The sequence below is a fragment of the Trachypithecus francoisi genome, unplaced genomic scaffold, assembly GCF_009764315.1.
Source record: "Trachypithecus francoisi isolate TF-2019V2 unplaced genomic scaffold, Tfra_2.0 Lachesis_group7, whole genome shotgun sequence".
Lineage (NCBI taxonomy): Eukaryota > Metazoa > Chordata > Mammalia > Primates > Cercopithecidae > Trachypithecus > Trachypithecus francoisi.
In genome coordinates, this window is record NW_022681472.1 from 23,097,866 (window position 1) to 23,117,015 (window position 19,150).

Sequence of the window (19,150 nt, forward strand, 5' to 3'; positions counted from 1 at the left end):
AACATGAGTTCCCCTTCTCCATTCTTTGGCCACTGAATAAAAACCTGATTGACTTCCCAATTGTATGTTCTTTCTTTGCAGCCAATGTGAAGTAGGCAAAGAACACAATTGACCAGTGACATTATGTCTCCAGGGGTCTTAGTCTTAAGCACCCATGCTAACTGCTTTCCATATTTGCCCTGTACAAGACCTCACATGGTTGAATATTTAATAAATAAATTTGATTGGTGTTAATGAATTCTTTTAGGTTATTGATACTTGTTTATATGGCTGTGCCCTGATGCCAGTGATCAGGACAATGGTGCACTTCTCTAAAAAGGGTTGTGGGGTCCAGGTTCCACACTTCTCAGCAACATTAACCTCTAAAACCAAGCAAGGCAGGGGAAATCTCTGCACATTTATACAGCTAGAAAAATGAAATGGTTGAAAATAGGAAACTTTAATTAAAAGAATCTTCACTTAAACTTTTGTCTTTGGAGCTGTAGGTCTAAGAAATGGCACCAAAGTATTGTCTGTACACTTGATAGAAAACCTCTCACTCACCAAGAAGTGCCATCCTTGCCCTTGAAAAACGAACTTTGTCTATTCCTGTATCTTTGATCACGTGTTAATGTCCTTTAAAAGTGGAAATGGTTAGATTCACATTTAACAAAGCACAAATCATTCCCTCCAATATTTGTAATTTTCAGGTGAAATTACAAGGATAAATATAAAAGGTGACCTATTAAAAAAACAGGAAATAAAAAGAGACCAGAGGGGTGGGTAAAAAAGAGTAAAGGTCTCTTTTAAGCCTTTGCTGGGCTGTGTTCCTGAAGGTAGTGGCCTGACTGTGCACATAAGCCTCTTAGTACCAGCTGAAGAGTCACCAGTCCTTTCTTTTCCATCAGTGCCTCCCTATCCACCATATGCAATTCAGAGAATTAATGACATTTCAGATCTGTAAGAAAGCCTCCTGGGGATGGGTGGGTGCAGAAAGCACAAAGGGATATTGATGTTAGAGTATAACAGTCTATAGAATTCAGTGAGGGTCAAATAACTCAAGCAGAATCCAGTGTTTTAGCCTAGTTTCAAAGATAAGTGCTGTTCAGTAGGTAGTCAAAGAAGAGAATAGCATTCCAGACAACAGGAACAGCTTGAGCAAAGGCACTTAGGTGAGGAACTACAACTGGTTCAGTATGGTTCGGGTGATGGACACTAAGCCAAGGACAGTAACAGAGGCTGAGAAGTCTTAGGCAGGGAGGTGCAATCTTGACAGGCCCTATAGGTCACACCAAAGAGTTTGAAGTCTATACCCTAGGCCAGTGGCGTACTCCTTTGGCTACATCCAGAATCCCGTAGGGAGCTTAAAGAAATTTTAACCACCAAGTCTCACCTGAGCAACTGAGTCAGAATCTCTAGCAGTGGGGTTAGATGTCAGCCTTTTATAAAAAGCTTCCTATGTGTATCCTGGGTTGGGAATTACTGCTGTTGACTATGGTGAACACTTAAAAGGTTTTAAGTAGAGATGTGACTTGGTCAGTTTCTCATTTCAGAAAGATCACTCTCACCACAGTATGGAGAACAAATAAGAACCTCGTGTGAGGGCTGCAGAAAAGACACTGGGGAGGCTAGTGCAGTTCAGGTTAAAGATATCAGGGCCGGAACTATGGAAGTGGCCTTGAGACTGCAGAGAAGTTAGGTAGCTGTCATCTTCCATCTGGGATTTGCTGGCAAATTGAGTATGTGTGTGTGTGTTGCGGGGGTGGTGGGGAATAGACGATGTGGTGGATTACAAAAATGACCACAGACTCTCCTGTACATACCTTACCATTCTCTCACTAGGCATTAGAATCTGTTTTTCCACTTCCTGAATCTGAGCTGTGACTTTCTTTGGCTAGGATAATGTGGCAGAAGTGACATTTGCTGAGCACTCTAAGCTTAGGTTCAAGGAGTTTTGTAAGTTTGTTCTCTCTCACTCTTAGAACCCTGTGACTCCCAAGTAAATAAGCCTATCCTAGACAGCTAGACAACGAGAGACACATGGTCCAGTTGTCTGTCATCCCAGCCTACAGCCTGCCAACCACTAGACATGCAAAGGAGGCAATCACAGGTGATGGCAGGTACATGAAAGAGCCCAGTGGAGATTACTTTCTATAAAAGACTGTGCTAGACCCAATCTTCAGCTGTCCTCTTAGGAATGGCCAATACTACATCCGGCAAGAACAATTCCTCTTGAAGTTTAAAAATTAGTTTCAAAACAGATTGTTTAAATGTCAAAACTTAGAAATTCTTATAATAGAAAGGAAACACAATCTGCTTAAAATACTACAGCATAAGCCCAAGGTCATGTCAACTCAGTTGAGTAAATTAAATAAAGGATCACTGGGGTAGATCATCATCATCATAACATGGTAGAGGTTTTTTTTTTTTTTTGCTTTTGAAAGAATGTTTCTAATGTATTTCTTTTTTAAAACATACTATATTGTTTCTCTTAATAGGTTTTTGTTATTGAGTTTATTAATCATCAATGTACACATGGAGATAAATGCAAGCCATGCTTGAAAATTATATTCCTGAAATTTAACCCATAACTGCATTTGGACATCTGCCTGGATAATAAGCAGCTTTTTCTCTCAAAAATCATGCCACAGAAAGCAAAAGTCAGTGTTCTTTCATTACTTTACAAAGCCTTTAACAAAAAAGTGGAAATGTAATTTCCTACCCAAAACATACTGACAGGCCAAATTCTTGGTCTCTTCCTCACTTTTACCTTTTACAAAGTATCATTCATAATGCTCCTGTGTATCTTCAGCCAGCCTACCAAGCCACTGGGTATTTAAGGTATTAGATTTTTATTGCTAAATTACCACAAGGTTAGCAGCTCAATTTTATTATTTTGTTGTTTGAAGTATGGGCATGGTGTGGATTCTGTGCTCAGGGTGTTACTAGGCTGAAATCAAGGTGTCAGTTGGGCTATAGTTTCATTTGGGGTTTATATGTGCTTAGATTCTCACTGTTGGTAAAATTTATTTCCTTGTGGCTGAGGGACTGAGGCCCCTATTTTCCTTTTAGTAGGCTTTAGATAGTTCTCAGCAGCTAGAGGCCACCCGCAATTTCTTGCCACGGGGCAGTTCACAGCATGGCTGTTTGTTTTTGCAGGCTAGCAGGAGTAGTCTGAGTGCCTCTTCTGCAATCAGCTGGAGGAAAGACCGATTTTAAAGGGCTCACTTGACTAGATCAGACCCACTTGTGCAATCTCTCTATTTTGAGGTTAACTGATTTGGGACCCTAATTACATCTGCAAAATCCTTTTACAATCGTGCCTAGATTAGCGTGTCAGGAGAGATGTGTGTGCACCAGGGCCAGGAGTCCTGGGGGCCATTCTAGAATTCTGCCTACCATAGCCATGACTAAGGGATCCTACAATCACATGATCAGATTCTAATTAAGTTGGGAACAAATATCTTCCACAGCATGAATTCTACCATCCATTTTCTCCTCATGAGTTTTCCAGTTGATTAAACTGTCCAGTTGGGTGTTTGACTTCATAAACTCCTGCAATCACAGGTGTTCTAGAGCTCCTGTAGGTCTGGTGTATGACTTGGGAGTGCTCCAAGGAGGATTAGAGAAGACAGCAGTCAACTACAGCACAATACTGGGGTGTGAGGGAGGGAGGCCATACCTGGGACAGAAGCAGCACATTTCATGTACAAAGCAAGGGAAGAGAGATGAAGCCTTCCTCCTAGCAAGGACAGTTTTCCCCATGTGATTTTACGACTTTTGACATGTCATTCAATGACACCTGACGAACCAACTAATATTTATGAGATTGTGCTTCATTTTGAAAAAAATGACAAACTTTCGGTCAAATAGGACAGTTTCCTATCCTACAGCTCTCTGATGAGAAAATTGGAAACAGAAATGTCATTAATTGTTCTTTATACAAGAGTGTGTCAATTCTATAATGGAAACTTTGTGATCCTACATAAAGCCATTTCTATTACTTCAGAGTACAAAGAATTTGCAAAGAGATATAGGCAGAATGTGGTGTTGGGAATTTAATTTACTTACCTGCAGACTGTTCCCTTTCCATCATAACTTTATTTAAATCATGGTTATGCTCTTAATTAACAATTTAATTGGTTGGTGCTTTCTCAATCCAGTTCTCTGGGGGCATGGTTTTCTGTTTAACTTTCTTGTTTTAATTCTTCAGCAAAACCATAAAATTTAATTAGGAAAGTAACCAGCTTTGTAACAGCAGTTCTATGTCTAATTAACTATGCTTTGACCGTCTCTTCTCAGACTCCGTTCAACATTGCACATGCATTTTGCATTTGTTCATGTTTCAGAGAAGACATTGTGAATTTATAGCCTATGCGTGTAGTCCAATTACTTTCCACTTTCCCTAAGATGCTTGGTTACAGCTAGTGAAATCAGGAAAATTAACAAAGATTCATATATGAATCTGAGAGCCAAAGGCCAAAATGTAGGTTGTTAGTTCGCTGTGTGTGTGAGGTTTCTCCTACTGCAGAATAGATTACCACAAACTTAGCAGCTTAAAACAATACCTATTTATCACCTCACAGTTCTGTAGGTCAGAAGTCCCAACATGGCTGCCTGGATTCTCTCTTCAGGTATCAATGGGCTAAAATCAAGCTGTTAAAACAGCCCTCGTGAGAATTACAAGTCAGACTTTAGGCAGAGTTATAGTTGTGCATTGACCAGGGTGTGCTGGTGTACGTCTACCCAAGTCCCTGAGGCTGCTAACTGAGAGCCACGTTGTGGGGAGCACCTGAGCACCTGCTCCCTGCATTGTTCCTATAGATGGAATCTCTGGCACTGGACCTTTCCTATTCAAGAATTGCTTCAAGTGTTTTTCAGAGCTTGAATTCCAGCAGAATAGCTGACACCAACTAGTCTGAAGACCTTCACCAAGAAACAAACCCCGCAAAGAAGTGTAGGAAATGTTTTTTCATCTCCCTGTCCCATGACTTCACTCCTCACTTCTCAATCAATCTGTGATCCCAACTCCTGTTCAGCCCATTACCTGTTCAGACCCCAACGCAACCTCCTTGGGGAGGCAGATTTGAGGTTTCCTCCCATCTCCTTGCTTGGCTGCCCTACAATTATCAAACCATTTCTCTGCTGCAACTCTTGTTGTCTCAGTGTATTGGTTTGTTACTACACAATGGGCAATCAAACCTAGTGGTCCTACAACAGTATCCGCTGGGCTGCCTCTTCCAGGCTTATGTGCCAGAATCCAGTTCCTTGTGGTTAGAGGACTGATATCTCAATTTCCTTGCTGCCTATCAGCTGAAAACCATTCTCACTTCCTAGGGGCCACTGGAATTCCTTAGCATGTGACTCTCATGGATAGTTCACAACGTTGTAGTTTATGAACTGCTGTCCTGAGACCAGCAGGAGCACTTCTCTGATGTCTTCTGTGAACAGCTAGAGGAAACTCTTTGCTTTTAAAATCCTCATCTGATTAGGTCAGGTCTGCCCTATGTCATTTCCCTTCTGCCATATAATGTAGCATCATCAAAGGAATGGCTGTCCCATCATATTCACAGGCCCCTCCTCATCCTCAGGGAAGTGATTATTCAGGGCATGTACACTGGGGGGATAGAAGTCTTGGGGGCTGTCTTAGAATTCTGTCTAACACAGTGTGATTTAGGGAAGGAAGGCAACTAAAGGTTTCCTGGCAAACCCTCCTTCTTCCCTTCTAGAGGCAATGCACAGGGAATGCAAAGAAGCTGTTAGCAATGCCCATAATTCTGTCCCATTAGCTCCACAGGCCAGAAGATGACACACAGTCATATTCTTTTTTCTCTGCAGGCTGCTTTCTCTGCCTGGCTAGAATTGCTGCTTTCCATAGTACAAATGGTTTGCTTGGTTGAAATCATTCGAATTTAAAATGACATCAAGGTAACACGATGCTTTTAGGTAGAAATTTATCTAACCTCAACACCTCCAACTTCAATCCAATAAAACTATTTCTTTAGTGAAAGGAAATGAAGAAATGTGCAAAAAAGATTTAATAGAGCAGGCCTGAAAAATATTATCTTTAGAAAGGCCTGCTTGTAAAATTGGCCCTTTGGCTGGCATTTGGAAAGTTGGATATCAAGAGGATTACCACCACCCTAACTAATAAGAGTGACTCAACATGCTTAGATTATGCAAATAATGTAGTTCATGCTGAACACCTACTTTTTTCTGGGAGTCTGAAATTTGGGTATGTGCCAGACAGAGGGTATCTACGTAACTTTACTCCAATAAAAACCTTGGGCATTGAGTCTTTAATGAATTTCCCTGGTAGACAACACTGTATGTTTGTTGTCACAAGTTGTTACTGATGGAATTGAGCACATCCTGTGTGACTCTATTGGGAGAGGCCTCTTAGAAGCTTGTGCCTCATTTTCCCTGGACTTCACCCAATGCTCCTTTTCCCTTTGCTGATTTTGCTTTGTATCCTTTGGCTGTGACCAATCATAGCTGTTAGTCAGACTATATGCTGAGTTGGGTAAGTCCTTTTGCAACCCATTGAATGCAGGGATGGTCTTGGTGACCCCTGATTCTAGGGTTAAAGTAAATGATAATGATAATGCTCACATTCTAAGTCTAGGCTCCACTGCCCTGCAAACTTGGCTTCAATACTCTCCATTGTGAAGATAATCAGAATAAACTGACTAGAGGCAAGAGGCGGGCCTCATTTGGGTCCTAGAGGGCTTGACACTGACTAGATCCATGTTCCAATCCCATACTGTGGCCTGGGGACAAGTTACTTAACTCTGTCTCTCTCAGTTTCTTCGTCTGTAAAACAGCAATAACAATATACTCACTTCATGGGATTGTTAAAATGAGGCAATTTGTAGAAGCATGTAGCACTGTGGCTGAGAGGAGCTGGATGTGACTCGGTGTGGAGTGGAATCACTAGAGCACAGTTGATATCCTAATATTAAGCTTCTTTCTCCCCTTCACTCTGCTCCCCTTTCCTCATCAGATCCCTTTCCCTCCATTCTCTCAGTTGTCCCCTAAGCTCCTTTACATCCAAACCATTTCCTCCCCCAGGTGGCTACCTTTCCTTGAGGACTAAATGAAAACAATCTGCAGGAATGATTTTCTTTAAATGCTTACCGAAAAGGGCCCAATGTAAATGTGTGGTCATCAGTGCCAGCAGCCCTATTTACGGTCTATAGCTTTTGGTTCCATCTATGACGATTTCTGAGAGTTTATAAGTAACCCCTACAGTCCTCACAGATGTAATTTTATTGCTTTTGATAATGGTAAGTGATTATCACAAATATAACAGTGAGAGTTCATTACTTTGTAAGGCCTAATATGTAAATCGATTCACTAATGGGAGAAACATCCTTTGAGAAATATTTTGCTCCAATATTTGGTTCAGAATATCTGTTCCCTAAAACACTGAACTCCAAAGTGAAAAGTGGCTCTTTTTCTGGTGGTATATGAAAACACGATTTCAGTGGAGACGGAAACTTCCACTCAAAACTTTCTTTGCTTCTTTGCAATTATTAAGTTCCTGGTGGACTATTCAGAAAGTGTTCAGCTACAACTGCTGAAAGGATGTTGTGGGGTGTATGTACATATGTGACCAGAAGAGGTTAACGATAGCCTCCTAGAAGCAGATTCCTGCGAGAAGAAAAGGAGGTTTAGGAAATGCCCAGTGAGCATGGTCTCTCTGGTATTGCATAAAACAACCACAATTTGGGGATGGGTTCCTGCATCCTCACCCTGGGCCCTTGTAATGAGACACCATGCTTGAACTCAGTACTGTTTGTGTAGTGGCTGGGAATGAGGAGAAGACAGGGAATCAATAAACTCGATGTTCAAGACATCATTTGCAAATAAATTCAATATTTGAAGAGGAACATGCCAAAGAGAAAAATCAAACCATAAATAAAAGAAAAAAAGTTTGTTAATTACAAGTATCTCCAGAAGCTACAATGTCTCCTTCCTTCCTCATTCCCTAACACTCCTACAGGTAGGACTGCACTTCAGTCATATAGGAAAAACATTTTTCTATTTCATAGTAAAGAATAATGAGGCCTGTTTGGTAATCTGCTTTGTTGTCCACTAAAATGAACCCTAAACCACCACATAGTTTTTGGACTTGCTTGTATTTTGGTAGGCATGGAAAAGAACCAGTCACACCATACTTCTCATCATAACTTTCAGGTAAAAGTTAACAATTATACGCACTGATGGAGTTAGAGAAATGCTCTAACTCTAAAATTCATAAAGTTTATCAAAGATTGAATAATCAGAGCCTTCAACCTTTGCCAAGAAAATTCTCTTATCAGACCCACTGAAACATAGCAAAACTAATTAACTTGAATTTCTGGCTTTAATTTTTCCTCAACTCACTTCTGCTTAAAGTTTTAATTAAGAGGAAAGTGCCTAGATGATCAGTAGGAAGATTCAAGAAGAAACAGAGAAGTTCTAGAAAACAGGAAACTGAATTCATTCACTCATTAAGGAAAAATAACGATAAAACCATGTATTGAACTTCTAGGATATTCCAGACACTAACTAGAAATACAGCAATGAACAAAAAATAGATAAACTATCTCATGAAATTTATATTCTACCTTGGAGATGGGTAATGAATAGATAATGTGTCAGATAGAAAGCTATCTTTTTTCTTTTCTTTTCTTTTTTTTTTTTTGAGACAGGGTTTCACTCTGTTGCCCAGGCTAGAGAGCCATGGCGACAGAATAAGGCCCTGTCTCAAAAAAAAGAGACACTAGAGCTCACTGCAACCTTCTAAGCTCAAGTGATCCTCCCATCTCAGCCTCTCTAGTAGCTGGGACTACAGGCATGTGACACCACACGTGGTTAAATTTTTATATTTTTTTGTAGAGATGGGGTTTCACCATGTTGCCAAGGCTGGCCTTGAACTCCTGGGCTCAAGTGATCTGCCTGCTTCAGCCTCCCAAAGTGCTGAGGTTACAGGCATGAGCCACTGCACACAGCCAGAAAATTTTTGAGTAGCCTTAAATATCCTTTAAAAGCTCTTTCGGTTGGGTGCAGTGACTCATGCCTGTAATACCAGCACTTTGAGAGGCCAAGGCAGGTGGATCACGAGGTCAGGAGTTTGAGACCAGCCTGGCCAACACAGTGAAACCCCGTCTCTACTAAGAGGCAGGAGAACTGCTTGAACACAGAAGCCGAGGTCGCACCACTGCACCCCAGCTTGGACAACAGAGTGAGACTTCATCTCAAATAAAATAAAATAAAATAAAAGCCTTTCAAGTTATGTCCTTAGCCTTTACTTTCTTGGTTAATAAATTCCAATTATTCAACTCCAGTCAGCAAATCCCTGTAAACACAGCACAAGCACAATTCCACCATAAGTGAGTAGATGCTCTATTACCTTAAGTTGATGGGATATTTTCTTCAGTGCGTATACTTCCTCTTCTGTTTTGGGAATAAATCTTATCACTTTATCACTATAAAATAAGAAAAGAAAGATGATAATTACTTTTCAAAAATAAAGATGTTAGTCATCTCTTTCTTACCTCTTAAAAAACTGCCTCTGCTTTTAAGAAGGAAAACAGTAAAACTTTTCACTGGCCCAGTATTTTATCCAGTTTATTCTCTGATTGCATTGCTCTTTTCTTCTTGTCTTAAAGCTATTTGGTATTTAATCAGCTTTTGAAGATTACAAACTCACATTTAATGTTATAAATGCAGAAAAAGGCCAAAAACACAGGAAGAGTGGTGGCAACAAGAGAAAGAAACTTTCATGAGCTGCTCAGAGCAGATACCAAGAAGGAAAATTTCTGATGACAGAAGAAAGAAAAGTCATTCTTTTTTAAAACATAATGCTGAAAAGGAATATGTCTTTCAGTGAGAGGATGTGAAATCCATACACTAGGGAAAGCTTCTCGTTTGAATTCTTCCCACACGGAGAACAGTAAGGAGAGGCCCATCTCTATGGTGCAGTCATCTCATTTATGTGGTACAGAGCTTCCTGCCTGGCTTGTGGGGCCAAACAAGAGGGCCATCAGTGTTAGACACTGATGGCTGTAAATTTTTTAGTGATACAAATTAAAAATCAATGTTTACAACTGTTAACAGAAACACCAGGGGTTTGGTCTAGGTCCTGCTGCTTTCGCACATAAAGCAATCACTGAGAAGGTGATTATTACTAAGAAAGAAGGCTTTAATCAGGTGCTGCAACCAGGGAGATGGGAGCTCAGTCTCAAATCCATCTCCCTGATGGACAAAAACTAGAGGTGTATATAGCAGGGAAGAAATGTGGCAATGTGTACAAAACAGAAACTAGGGAGGAGCAAGGAAGCAATCATAATGAATGAGGGGTCTTGCATCTCACTGTCAGAATGTGGTGATCTGGTGAGTTTTAGTTCTTTGATACTTTTTGATAGGCCTGAAGGTCGCTTTCTGAGGAAGGAACACAGATAAAATGAATATAAGTTTCAATCTTTAAGACCAGAAGAATCCATCTGTGCTTATCAAAAAATCTCTCTATAGGACTACTGGGTCAGTTTCACAACCACAAAGGTTTTACCACAGTTGAAATTATATTTGGGCCGGGCACGGTGGCTCGCACCTGTAATCCTAGCACTTTGGGAGGCCGAGGTGGGTGGATCATGAGGTCAGGAGATCGAGACAATCCTGGCTATTCCGGCTAACACAGTGAAACCCCGTCTCTACTAAAAATACAAAAAATTAGCCGGACATGGTGGTGGGTGCCTGTAATCCCAGCTACTTGGAAGGCTGAGGCAGGAGAAGGGTGTTAACCAGGGAGGCAGAGCTTGCAGTGAGTCGAGATCATGCCACTGCACTCCAGCCTGGGCAACAGAGCGAGACTCCATCTCAAAAAAAAAAAAAAAAAAATTATATTTGAACACACTTTAAGGTTCTTTCTGTAAAGGTCCCGAATTACCTAAGATGACTTAAGGTGTTGCTGTGTCTTTCCGAAAGTTTCTCTTTGGGGGCCTTGTCTCCCAGGTGTGCCAGAAAAGTCGCCTATCAATTTCTAGGTGTGTCATGATGAGGACAGGTTGGGAAGCCCAGCTCTAGCCCATAATAATCACAACTCTCCAGTGTTTTTTGCATAGAGTAGATGCTTATTAAATATTAATGGATTGGCATAAAGGAGATTGCTGAGAGTAATTGGCTTCCAGAGGAAATATAAAGGAAAAACTAAGTAAATAAAGCACAGTAGGAATTAATATTTTTCATAACTCTCTATGGCATTTTACAATGATTAAAGATAAGGTAGAATATTATTAATAGAATATAAAGCAGAAAACAAAAACTCTACTAGTTTACCCACAACTTGTCTCTCCAACCCCAAAGATGCACCAGGAATAAGAATGGAATTTGCATAATTTTCTGTCATTTTACTTCTTAGATGATGATACGATTTGGATTGTGTCCCCACCCAAATCTCATGTTGAATTGGAGTAGGGGCTTTGTGGGAGGTGATTGGTTCATGGTGGCATATTTTCCCCTTCTTGTTCTCATGATAGTGAGTTCTCACAAGATCTGATGGTTTAAAAGTGTGTCACCTCCTTCTTTGCTCTCGCATTCTCCTGCCACCATGTGGAGGTCCCTGCTTCCTCTTCTGCTATGATTGTAAGTTTCCTGAGGCCTCCCAGGCATGATTTCTGTTAAGCCTGTGGAATTGTGAGTCGATTAAATCTATTTTCTTCATAAATTACCAGTCTCAAGTATTTCTTTATAGTGGTGTGAGAGAGCACTAATACAGAGGGATAGCAGTTTCCAAGACGAAGTAAGGCTAATATAGAGGGCATCAGATCCCTGGGGATACTTCTGGACTTGCTGGGCAATGATTTTTAGGGCTTTGTGTTTATTTCCAATCACAATAGCTTTATTATTTCAAATGATCCTGTAATAGCTCCTTTAGGCCTATGAATAAAACGGCTCTTGGCTTGCTGATGATAAATTACTGTGTTTTATGGACTGCTACTCTAATAGAGCTTTACAGCTTTGATTTTCTCAAAATCACACAAACCACCTCTCAGTATCAATGTCATGAAGTTCATATTTCTGGAAAGAATAAAAGAAAGTACTGGGAAAAAATGATCAAGTCACTGTAAAACAAATCTAAATATAACTTTTGGAATTTAAATGTAACTACATCTCTTCTCTTTTCTGGTATACATTTCTCTGACCTGTGTTTTTCCTGGATTCATCATACCCTGGCCTTTCTCATCTGACCCAATACAATTCTTGGCAGAGAAAGCAAGCTCGGCTGGGTGATATGGCTGTTTTTGATGGATGGATCAGTTGACAGCTTGCTGAAAAACACCTCCATCTGGGGCCTTGTCAGCTCCTCAAGAGTGCAAGAAAGGCAATCTGTAGCTGTTTTACAGCCATAAGAAGAACTTTTTTTTTTTTTTTTAAACTGGATAATTCAACCTGGCAATCAGTTCGTCTTCTGCAAATAAGTACAGGATACAAAGAAACTACCCTTGGGATTATTTCACCCTGAACGTGATTGCTCAAACCCAGTTTTCTCATTTTTGTTACAAAAAGTTCACTTCATCCTAGCCTTTAGAAATTCTCAGGTGTGACTTTAGAAATGAGTTTATTACTGTTTGATAACTTATCAAAGGACAGAGAATAAGGAAGGCAATGTAGAAAGACCCATGAAATGTCATACTCTTTTGTGAACCAGTAAATTATATTGATGGAATGATGGGTAACCAAAGCCCAACAAGAGCTCTTTATTCAGCAAGTGAAAACCACACGACCCCCAAATGCCCTGTTTGTTTCACCAAACAAAAAGCTTACTCTCCCTAAATCTGATAGCTAGTGTTTTTTGAAGTGGGGAATAATTTGGTGCTAGAACAGGGAAGTTTCAGGTAGTTTACTGGAACTTAGAAAAACTAACCATGCAAAACTATCACAGGAGGTGACCTTAGAGGCTTTTCCTTATAACTTATCAGGTTTTTTTTTTTTTTTTTTTTTTTTTTCACTGTTAGGTGGCAACATCAACTTAAGACCCTTTGGCTACCCTTTGGGGTTAAGATGAGGGAATGACAGAATTGAATATGGGTTGAGGTTAGAAAGACTACTGGGCAAGCAGCTGCTCGCATGCACATATATTTCTAACTTAGCCTATATAAAGTTGTCCAAAGAAAGACAGCATATGCATTTTTAATTTTAGTTTAAGGATGTCTTATAGAGGAAGCAGGATATTCCAGATATCTAGTCTCTCAGAAATCACTAATACTTATTAATCCATGATATGCTCACATTTTGTTCCTTTGCCCTACAAGACAAATGAGGTTATGTAGCTATAAAGCCCACATTGAGTTTGGCTGTGAGTTTGACTAATAATTCTGCTGTACAGTAGCAACCACATGAATAAGACAATAGTAAATAAATGTAATCAGTTCAAAAAGTATTACTGAACGCCTCCTGAGCATGTATGCACTGAGAGAAAATTCAGAAAGGAAACACAATCTCCAACTCTATACTACATGTGGGTCTCAGTTTCTTCACTGGAGGAGTGAGGGATGATCTCCTAGCTGCCTTCCAACATAGTGAAAACCCGTCTCTACTAAAAATACAAAAACTAGCTGGGCATGGTGGCATGTGCCTATAGTCCCAGCTACTTAGGAGGCTGAGGCAGGAGAATTGCTTGAATCTGGGAGGCGGAGATTGCAGTGAGCCAAGATTGTGCCACTGCACTCCAGCCTGGGCAACAGAGCGAGACTCTGTCTCAAAGAAAAATAAAAGTTCTAAGACTGTGTTTCCTGGGTTTGACACCTCCCATATTGATTGCCATTCTGCTGTGCCTTGACTGTGCAGCAGCTAAGGAAGAGTATCTCTGTCCTCTAGGCAACCCGAAAGTCCTGTTGAAAGACAGAGATACGAAGCTTCAGATGTTTCCTTGTGGCTCCTGACATGACCTTTCACAACTGATTCCATTATAAAATCCTAAACTTCTTTGTATGCTACAGAATTTATGAACCTACACTTGAAAAATTAAAATATTATATAGCATATGAAATGAGAAAGTTCTCTTCCAACCCTAAGCCTTCTATCTTCCCTTTGTAGCCACTGTTAATAGTTACTTGTGTATCACTCTGAACTCTTTTCTGCATTAATCCACATACACGCAGTGTTTGTTTTACAGCGTTTTGTAACACTAGTTTGCTTTTATCTTTTACTTCATATGTTGGTTTTAAAATATAATAAGTCCTTGATTAACATCAATGATAAGTTCTTGAAAACTGTGACTTTATGTGAAACAGTGTATAACAAAACTGATTTTACATAAACTAACTGATATAAGCAAGTTAAGTTCCTATGGGCATATTTCTGGTCATGAAAATATCACCAGGCAGGGCGCGGTGGCTCATGCCTGTAATCCCAGTACTTTGGGAGGCCGAGGCGGGTGGATCATGAGGTCAAGAGATTGAGACCATCCTGGCCAACATGGTAAAACCCCATGTCTACTAAAAATACAAAAATTATCTGGGTGTGGTGGCACATGCCTGTGGTCCTGGCTACTCTGGAGGCTGAGGCAGGGGAATCACTTGAATGTGGCAGGCAGAGGTTGCAGTGAGCCGAGATTGTGCCACTGCACTCCAGCCTGACGACAGAGTGAGACTCCATCTCAAAAAACAAAACAAAACAAAAAAACACCACATTTCTAAATAAAGACCCATAGCTGGGCGTGACTCATACCTGCAATTCCAGGACTTGGGAGGCTGAGGTAGGAGAATAGCTTGAGGCTAGGAGTTTGAAACCAGCTTGGATAACACAGTGAGACCCTGTCTCTGCAAAAATAAATAAATAAATAAATAACTAGCTGGGCATCGTGGCACACACATATAGTCCCAGCTACTTGGGAGGCTGAGGCAGGAGGATCATTCAAGCTAAGGAGTTGGAGGCTGCAGTGAGCTATGATCAAGGCATTTTGTCCAGTCTGGGTGACAAAATGAGACCCTGTCTCAAAAAACAAAAACAAACAAACAAACAAACAAACAAAAGACTCGAAGTACTTCTAATATTAAACATTGAAATACATGTGAACTATATATACATTTAAGAAAAATTAATAAAGACAAGATTATGTACTCAATTTTTGGCGAATATGAGAGGGATAGTGGTTGTTGCAGTGGTGGGTTAAATCAAGGAATAAATGTTTGCAAAGCTAAAATATGAATACCTCTTCCCAATGTGCAGTTCAAATAAACAATAACAAATACAATGGGTTTGCTGAGGGCTTTTGTACTGCATCATTTATTGTCATGCCTTTGTATGATTTTGTCTGTGAGTTTTTATTTTTATTTTTTATTTTTTTTGAGACGGAGTCTTGCTCTGTCGCCCGGGCTGGAGTGCAGTGGCCGGATCTCAGCTCACTGCAAGCTCCGCCTCCCGGATTTACGCCATTCTCCTGCCTCAGCCTCCCGAGTAGCTGGGACTACAGGCGCCTGCCACCTCGCCCGGCTAGTTTTTTGTATTTTTTAGTAGAGATGGGGTTTCACCCGGTTAGCCAGGATGGTCTTGATCTCCTGACCTCGTGATCCACCCGTCTCGGCCTCTCAAAGTGCTGGGATTACAGGCTTGAGCCACCACGCCCGGCCTGAGTTTTTATTTTAAAATAATTTGTATTCATTCCTGGCTGGGCGCTGTGGCTCACGCCTGTAATCCCAGCACTTTGGGAGGCCGAGGTGGTTGGATCACAAGGTCAAGGGATTGAGACCATCCTGGCCAACATGGTAAAACCCCGTCTCTACTAAAAATACAAAAATTAGCCAGGCGTAGTGGCGGGCAACTGTAATCCCAGCTACTCAGGAGGCTGAGGCAGGAGAATGGCGTGAACCCGGGAGGCAGAACTTGTAGTGAGCCGAGATTGCACCACTGCACTCCAGCCTGGGCAACAGAGTGAGACTCCGTCTCAATTAATAATAATAATACTAATTTGTATTCATTCCTTAATTCATTTTCCAACCCACTTATTCTAGTTCAGAGTTGTGGGTGGCTGGAGCTTTTCCCTGCAGCTCAGGACACAAAGTAGAAACTGACTCTGGATAGGACGCCATCCATTGCAGGGTGCACTCACACACCCATGCTCACTCAGCCTGGGACCATGTAGACATGCTGATGAACCTAACAGGAGCAGCTTTGGGATGGGGGTGGGAAACTGAGTACCTAGAGAAAACCCACACAGACATGAGGAGAACATGCCAATTCCTCACAGACAGTGGACCTGGTGGGAATTGATTTTTTTTTTTTTCTTGTCAAAGTTACAGCAAAATGATGTTGAATGAAAAAACAATGTTATTCTAGGACCTGCTGTACCACCTTTTAAATAAATGGCTGGATTTTATACGCTGATATTTTATTTCAGAGTTTTATAACTATATTCATAAGGAAGGCTTTTTTTTTAAATAAACTTTTTATAAACCTTTAAAAAATGATGCTCTGTGTGTGTGTGTGTTTTCTCAGAGACAGTCTCGCTCTGTCATACAGGCTGGAGTGGAGTGGCATGATCACAGCTCACTGTAATCTCGAACTTCTGTGCTCAAGTGATCATCCTATCTGAGCCTCCCAAGTAGGTGGCACTACAGGTGTGCACCACCATGCCCAGCTAATTAAAAACTTTTTTTTCATTTTTTAGAAATGAGGTCTTACTATGTTGCCCAGGCTACTCTCAAACTCCTGGACTCAAGTGATCCTCCCACCTCAGCCTCCTGAGTAGCTGGGACTACAGGTGTGTGCCACCATGCCCAGCTAATTAAAAAACTTTTTTTTTAGAGATGGGGTCTCAGTATGTTGCCCCGGCTACTCTTGAACTCCTGGACTCAAGTAATCCTCCTACCTTGGCTTCCCAAAGTGCTCGACTTACAGGCATGAACCACTGTAGCAAGCCTCATATTTTAATATGTGATGTTCTCATTGATGTTCAGATCTAATAGTTGACAACTGAGTTTTTAGTCCTTCTTTACTAAAGAGCTATTTTGAAGAATGTTAAAAAATATATCAAGCACTTAGATGTATTTTGGGTGGGAAGATTTATTTTTGTTGCTGTTTTATTATCTTGAAGTAAGAGAAGGTGGCCCATTATGATACCCACTTTGTAGACTTCATTGCATTGGTATTTATGGCCTAATATGTATTCAAGTTCTACAAATAGTGCACAAATATTTGAAAAGTTCTTATAAAGTTCTATATATACACCTATTAAGCATATTAATTATATGATTTTTATTTTCTGTCTTTAGTTTTCCACTGAATTTGACAATTTGAGCCAATTTTACTCAATATACCTACTATAATTTTGGATTTGTCAATTTACTTTTGAATATAAAAACTTTTGATTCATGTATTTTGATGTGTGTAACTGTATATAAGCTCACGACTACTACATCTTCTGGATAGAATAAAACTTTTACTCCTATAAAGTTTCCTTAGAAAAACTCTTCTTTGGTTTATTTTATGCTCTTTATCATGAATTCCATTTTTTCCCCATAGAATTGCCACTCCTGCTTTTTGTTTGCCTGGCATTTTTAATTGGAAATTTTGCTTATTCACATTAATTGTAATACATAATATATGTGACTTTATCCTTACAATTTTTATCTTTTTGCTTGTTGTAGGTTCTTATTTGCCCTTTTCTTCCTCTTTCTTGGATTAACCAATTTTCTTTGTCAGCTTTTTCTTATCTAGTGGTTTGCAAGTTATGCATCTTCTATGTATTAGTGATTTTTTTCATATTTTACAAACTTACTTTGAGATACCTTTTTCTTCATGTCTAGAATGTCTCTGTAATTTGTCCCCTTGAACAAGATAAGACCTTAAGAATCTTTTTTTCTCTATCCTTCTCCCCTCAAATGTTTTCCTCCTTCTTTGCTCCATGTTTTGTCAAAATCCTCTGGAATTTTTGTTGCATATTAAGTGCAGATATGTGAGTTGTTTCCCTTTGAAGTTCATATGTTGAAGTCCTAATTCCCTCAATCCAAGAATGTGACTACATTTGAAGATAGGGTCTTTAAAGAGGGAATTGAATTAAAATGACACCATTAGGGTGTTTTTCCTAATCCACTATAGTATTAAAAACACTTAAACTTCAGATATTTCATTTTTTTCATTCTTTTCTCCGAGTCACTGAATTTATTATTATATTTGAGACAGAGTCTCGCTCTATCGCCCAGGCTAGAGTGCAGTGGCACGATCTCAGCTCACTGCAAGCTCCGCCTCCTGGGTTCTCGCTATTCTCTTGCCTCAGCCTCCGGAGTAGCTGGGGCTACAGGTGTGAGCCACACTGGATTTATTTTTTAGGATCCACTTCCTTCTTCACTTTGGGGGAGAAAGAGAGTAAGGTTAGATTACAAATCTGGGCTCCACCACTTGATGTGTGCCCTTGACCAAAATGCTTAAACACTTAGAGCCAATGAGTCCTAATCCTTAAATTGAGGGGAAGCACCAATGTACCATTGCATAGGTTTTTGTGAAAATTATTTCATCCAGCACATTTATGAAGGTTACATTATGTTCCAGGCACAGTGGTAGATGCCAGGGAGACAGCAGGAACTGCTGAAGATGAGTTTATAATCACACTCCCTGTGAGATATCGTCTGGGAAATACCTAATTTGTAGCCTCTCACTACATAGTAGCTACTGTCATTACTTCTATGGGAAAATATTCTTCTAGTTCTTTTTTAGAAATGGTCTCACTCTGTTGCCCAGGCTGGAGTACAGTGGCACCATCATGACTCACTGCAGCCTCAACCTTTCAGGCTCAAGCATCCTCCCATCTCAGCCTCCCAGGTAGCTAGAACAACAGGTGTGAACCACTATGCCCTGCTATTAAAAAAATTTTTTTTTTGTGGACAGGGTCTTGTTACGTTGCCCAGGCTGTTCTCTTGCACTCAACTGATCCTTTCACCTCGGCCTCTCAAAGTGTTGAGTTTACAGGCATAAGCCAGTGCACCCAGCCTAGAACTTAATGCACTGAAATAAGATGCTTTTCCAAGTTTGCTCCACTGTGAACACCACAAAAAACATGACACAATTTGATTCTGAATACATTCAACATTTTTGTTGTTGCTGCTGGCATTTTTTCTTGCCCTTTGCATGGATATTTGCATTAATCTCTGATCAGTGCCTTAATTTGGGATTTACTGTTTTCTCTCTG

The 19,150-nt window shown here is 40.3% G+C and overlaps 1 protein-coding gene across 1 annotated transcript in view; it reads right to left on the reverse strand.

Moving 5' to 3' along the window:
- CPA6 (carboxypeptidase A6) overlaps window positions 1–19,150 on the reverse strand; it is a 329,319-nt gene that overhangs the window by 199,607 nt on the left and 110,562 nt on the right. The window contains exon 2 of the mRNA XM_033202682.1: window positions 9,377–9,452. Coding sequence (XP_033058573.1) covers window positions 9,377–9,452 — 76 coding nt within the window. The remainder of the gene's footprint in view (window positions 1–9,376; window positions 9,453–19,150) is intronic.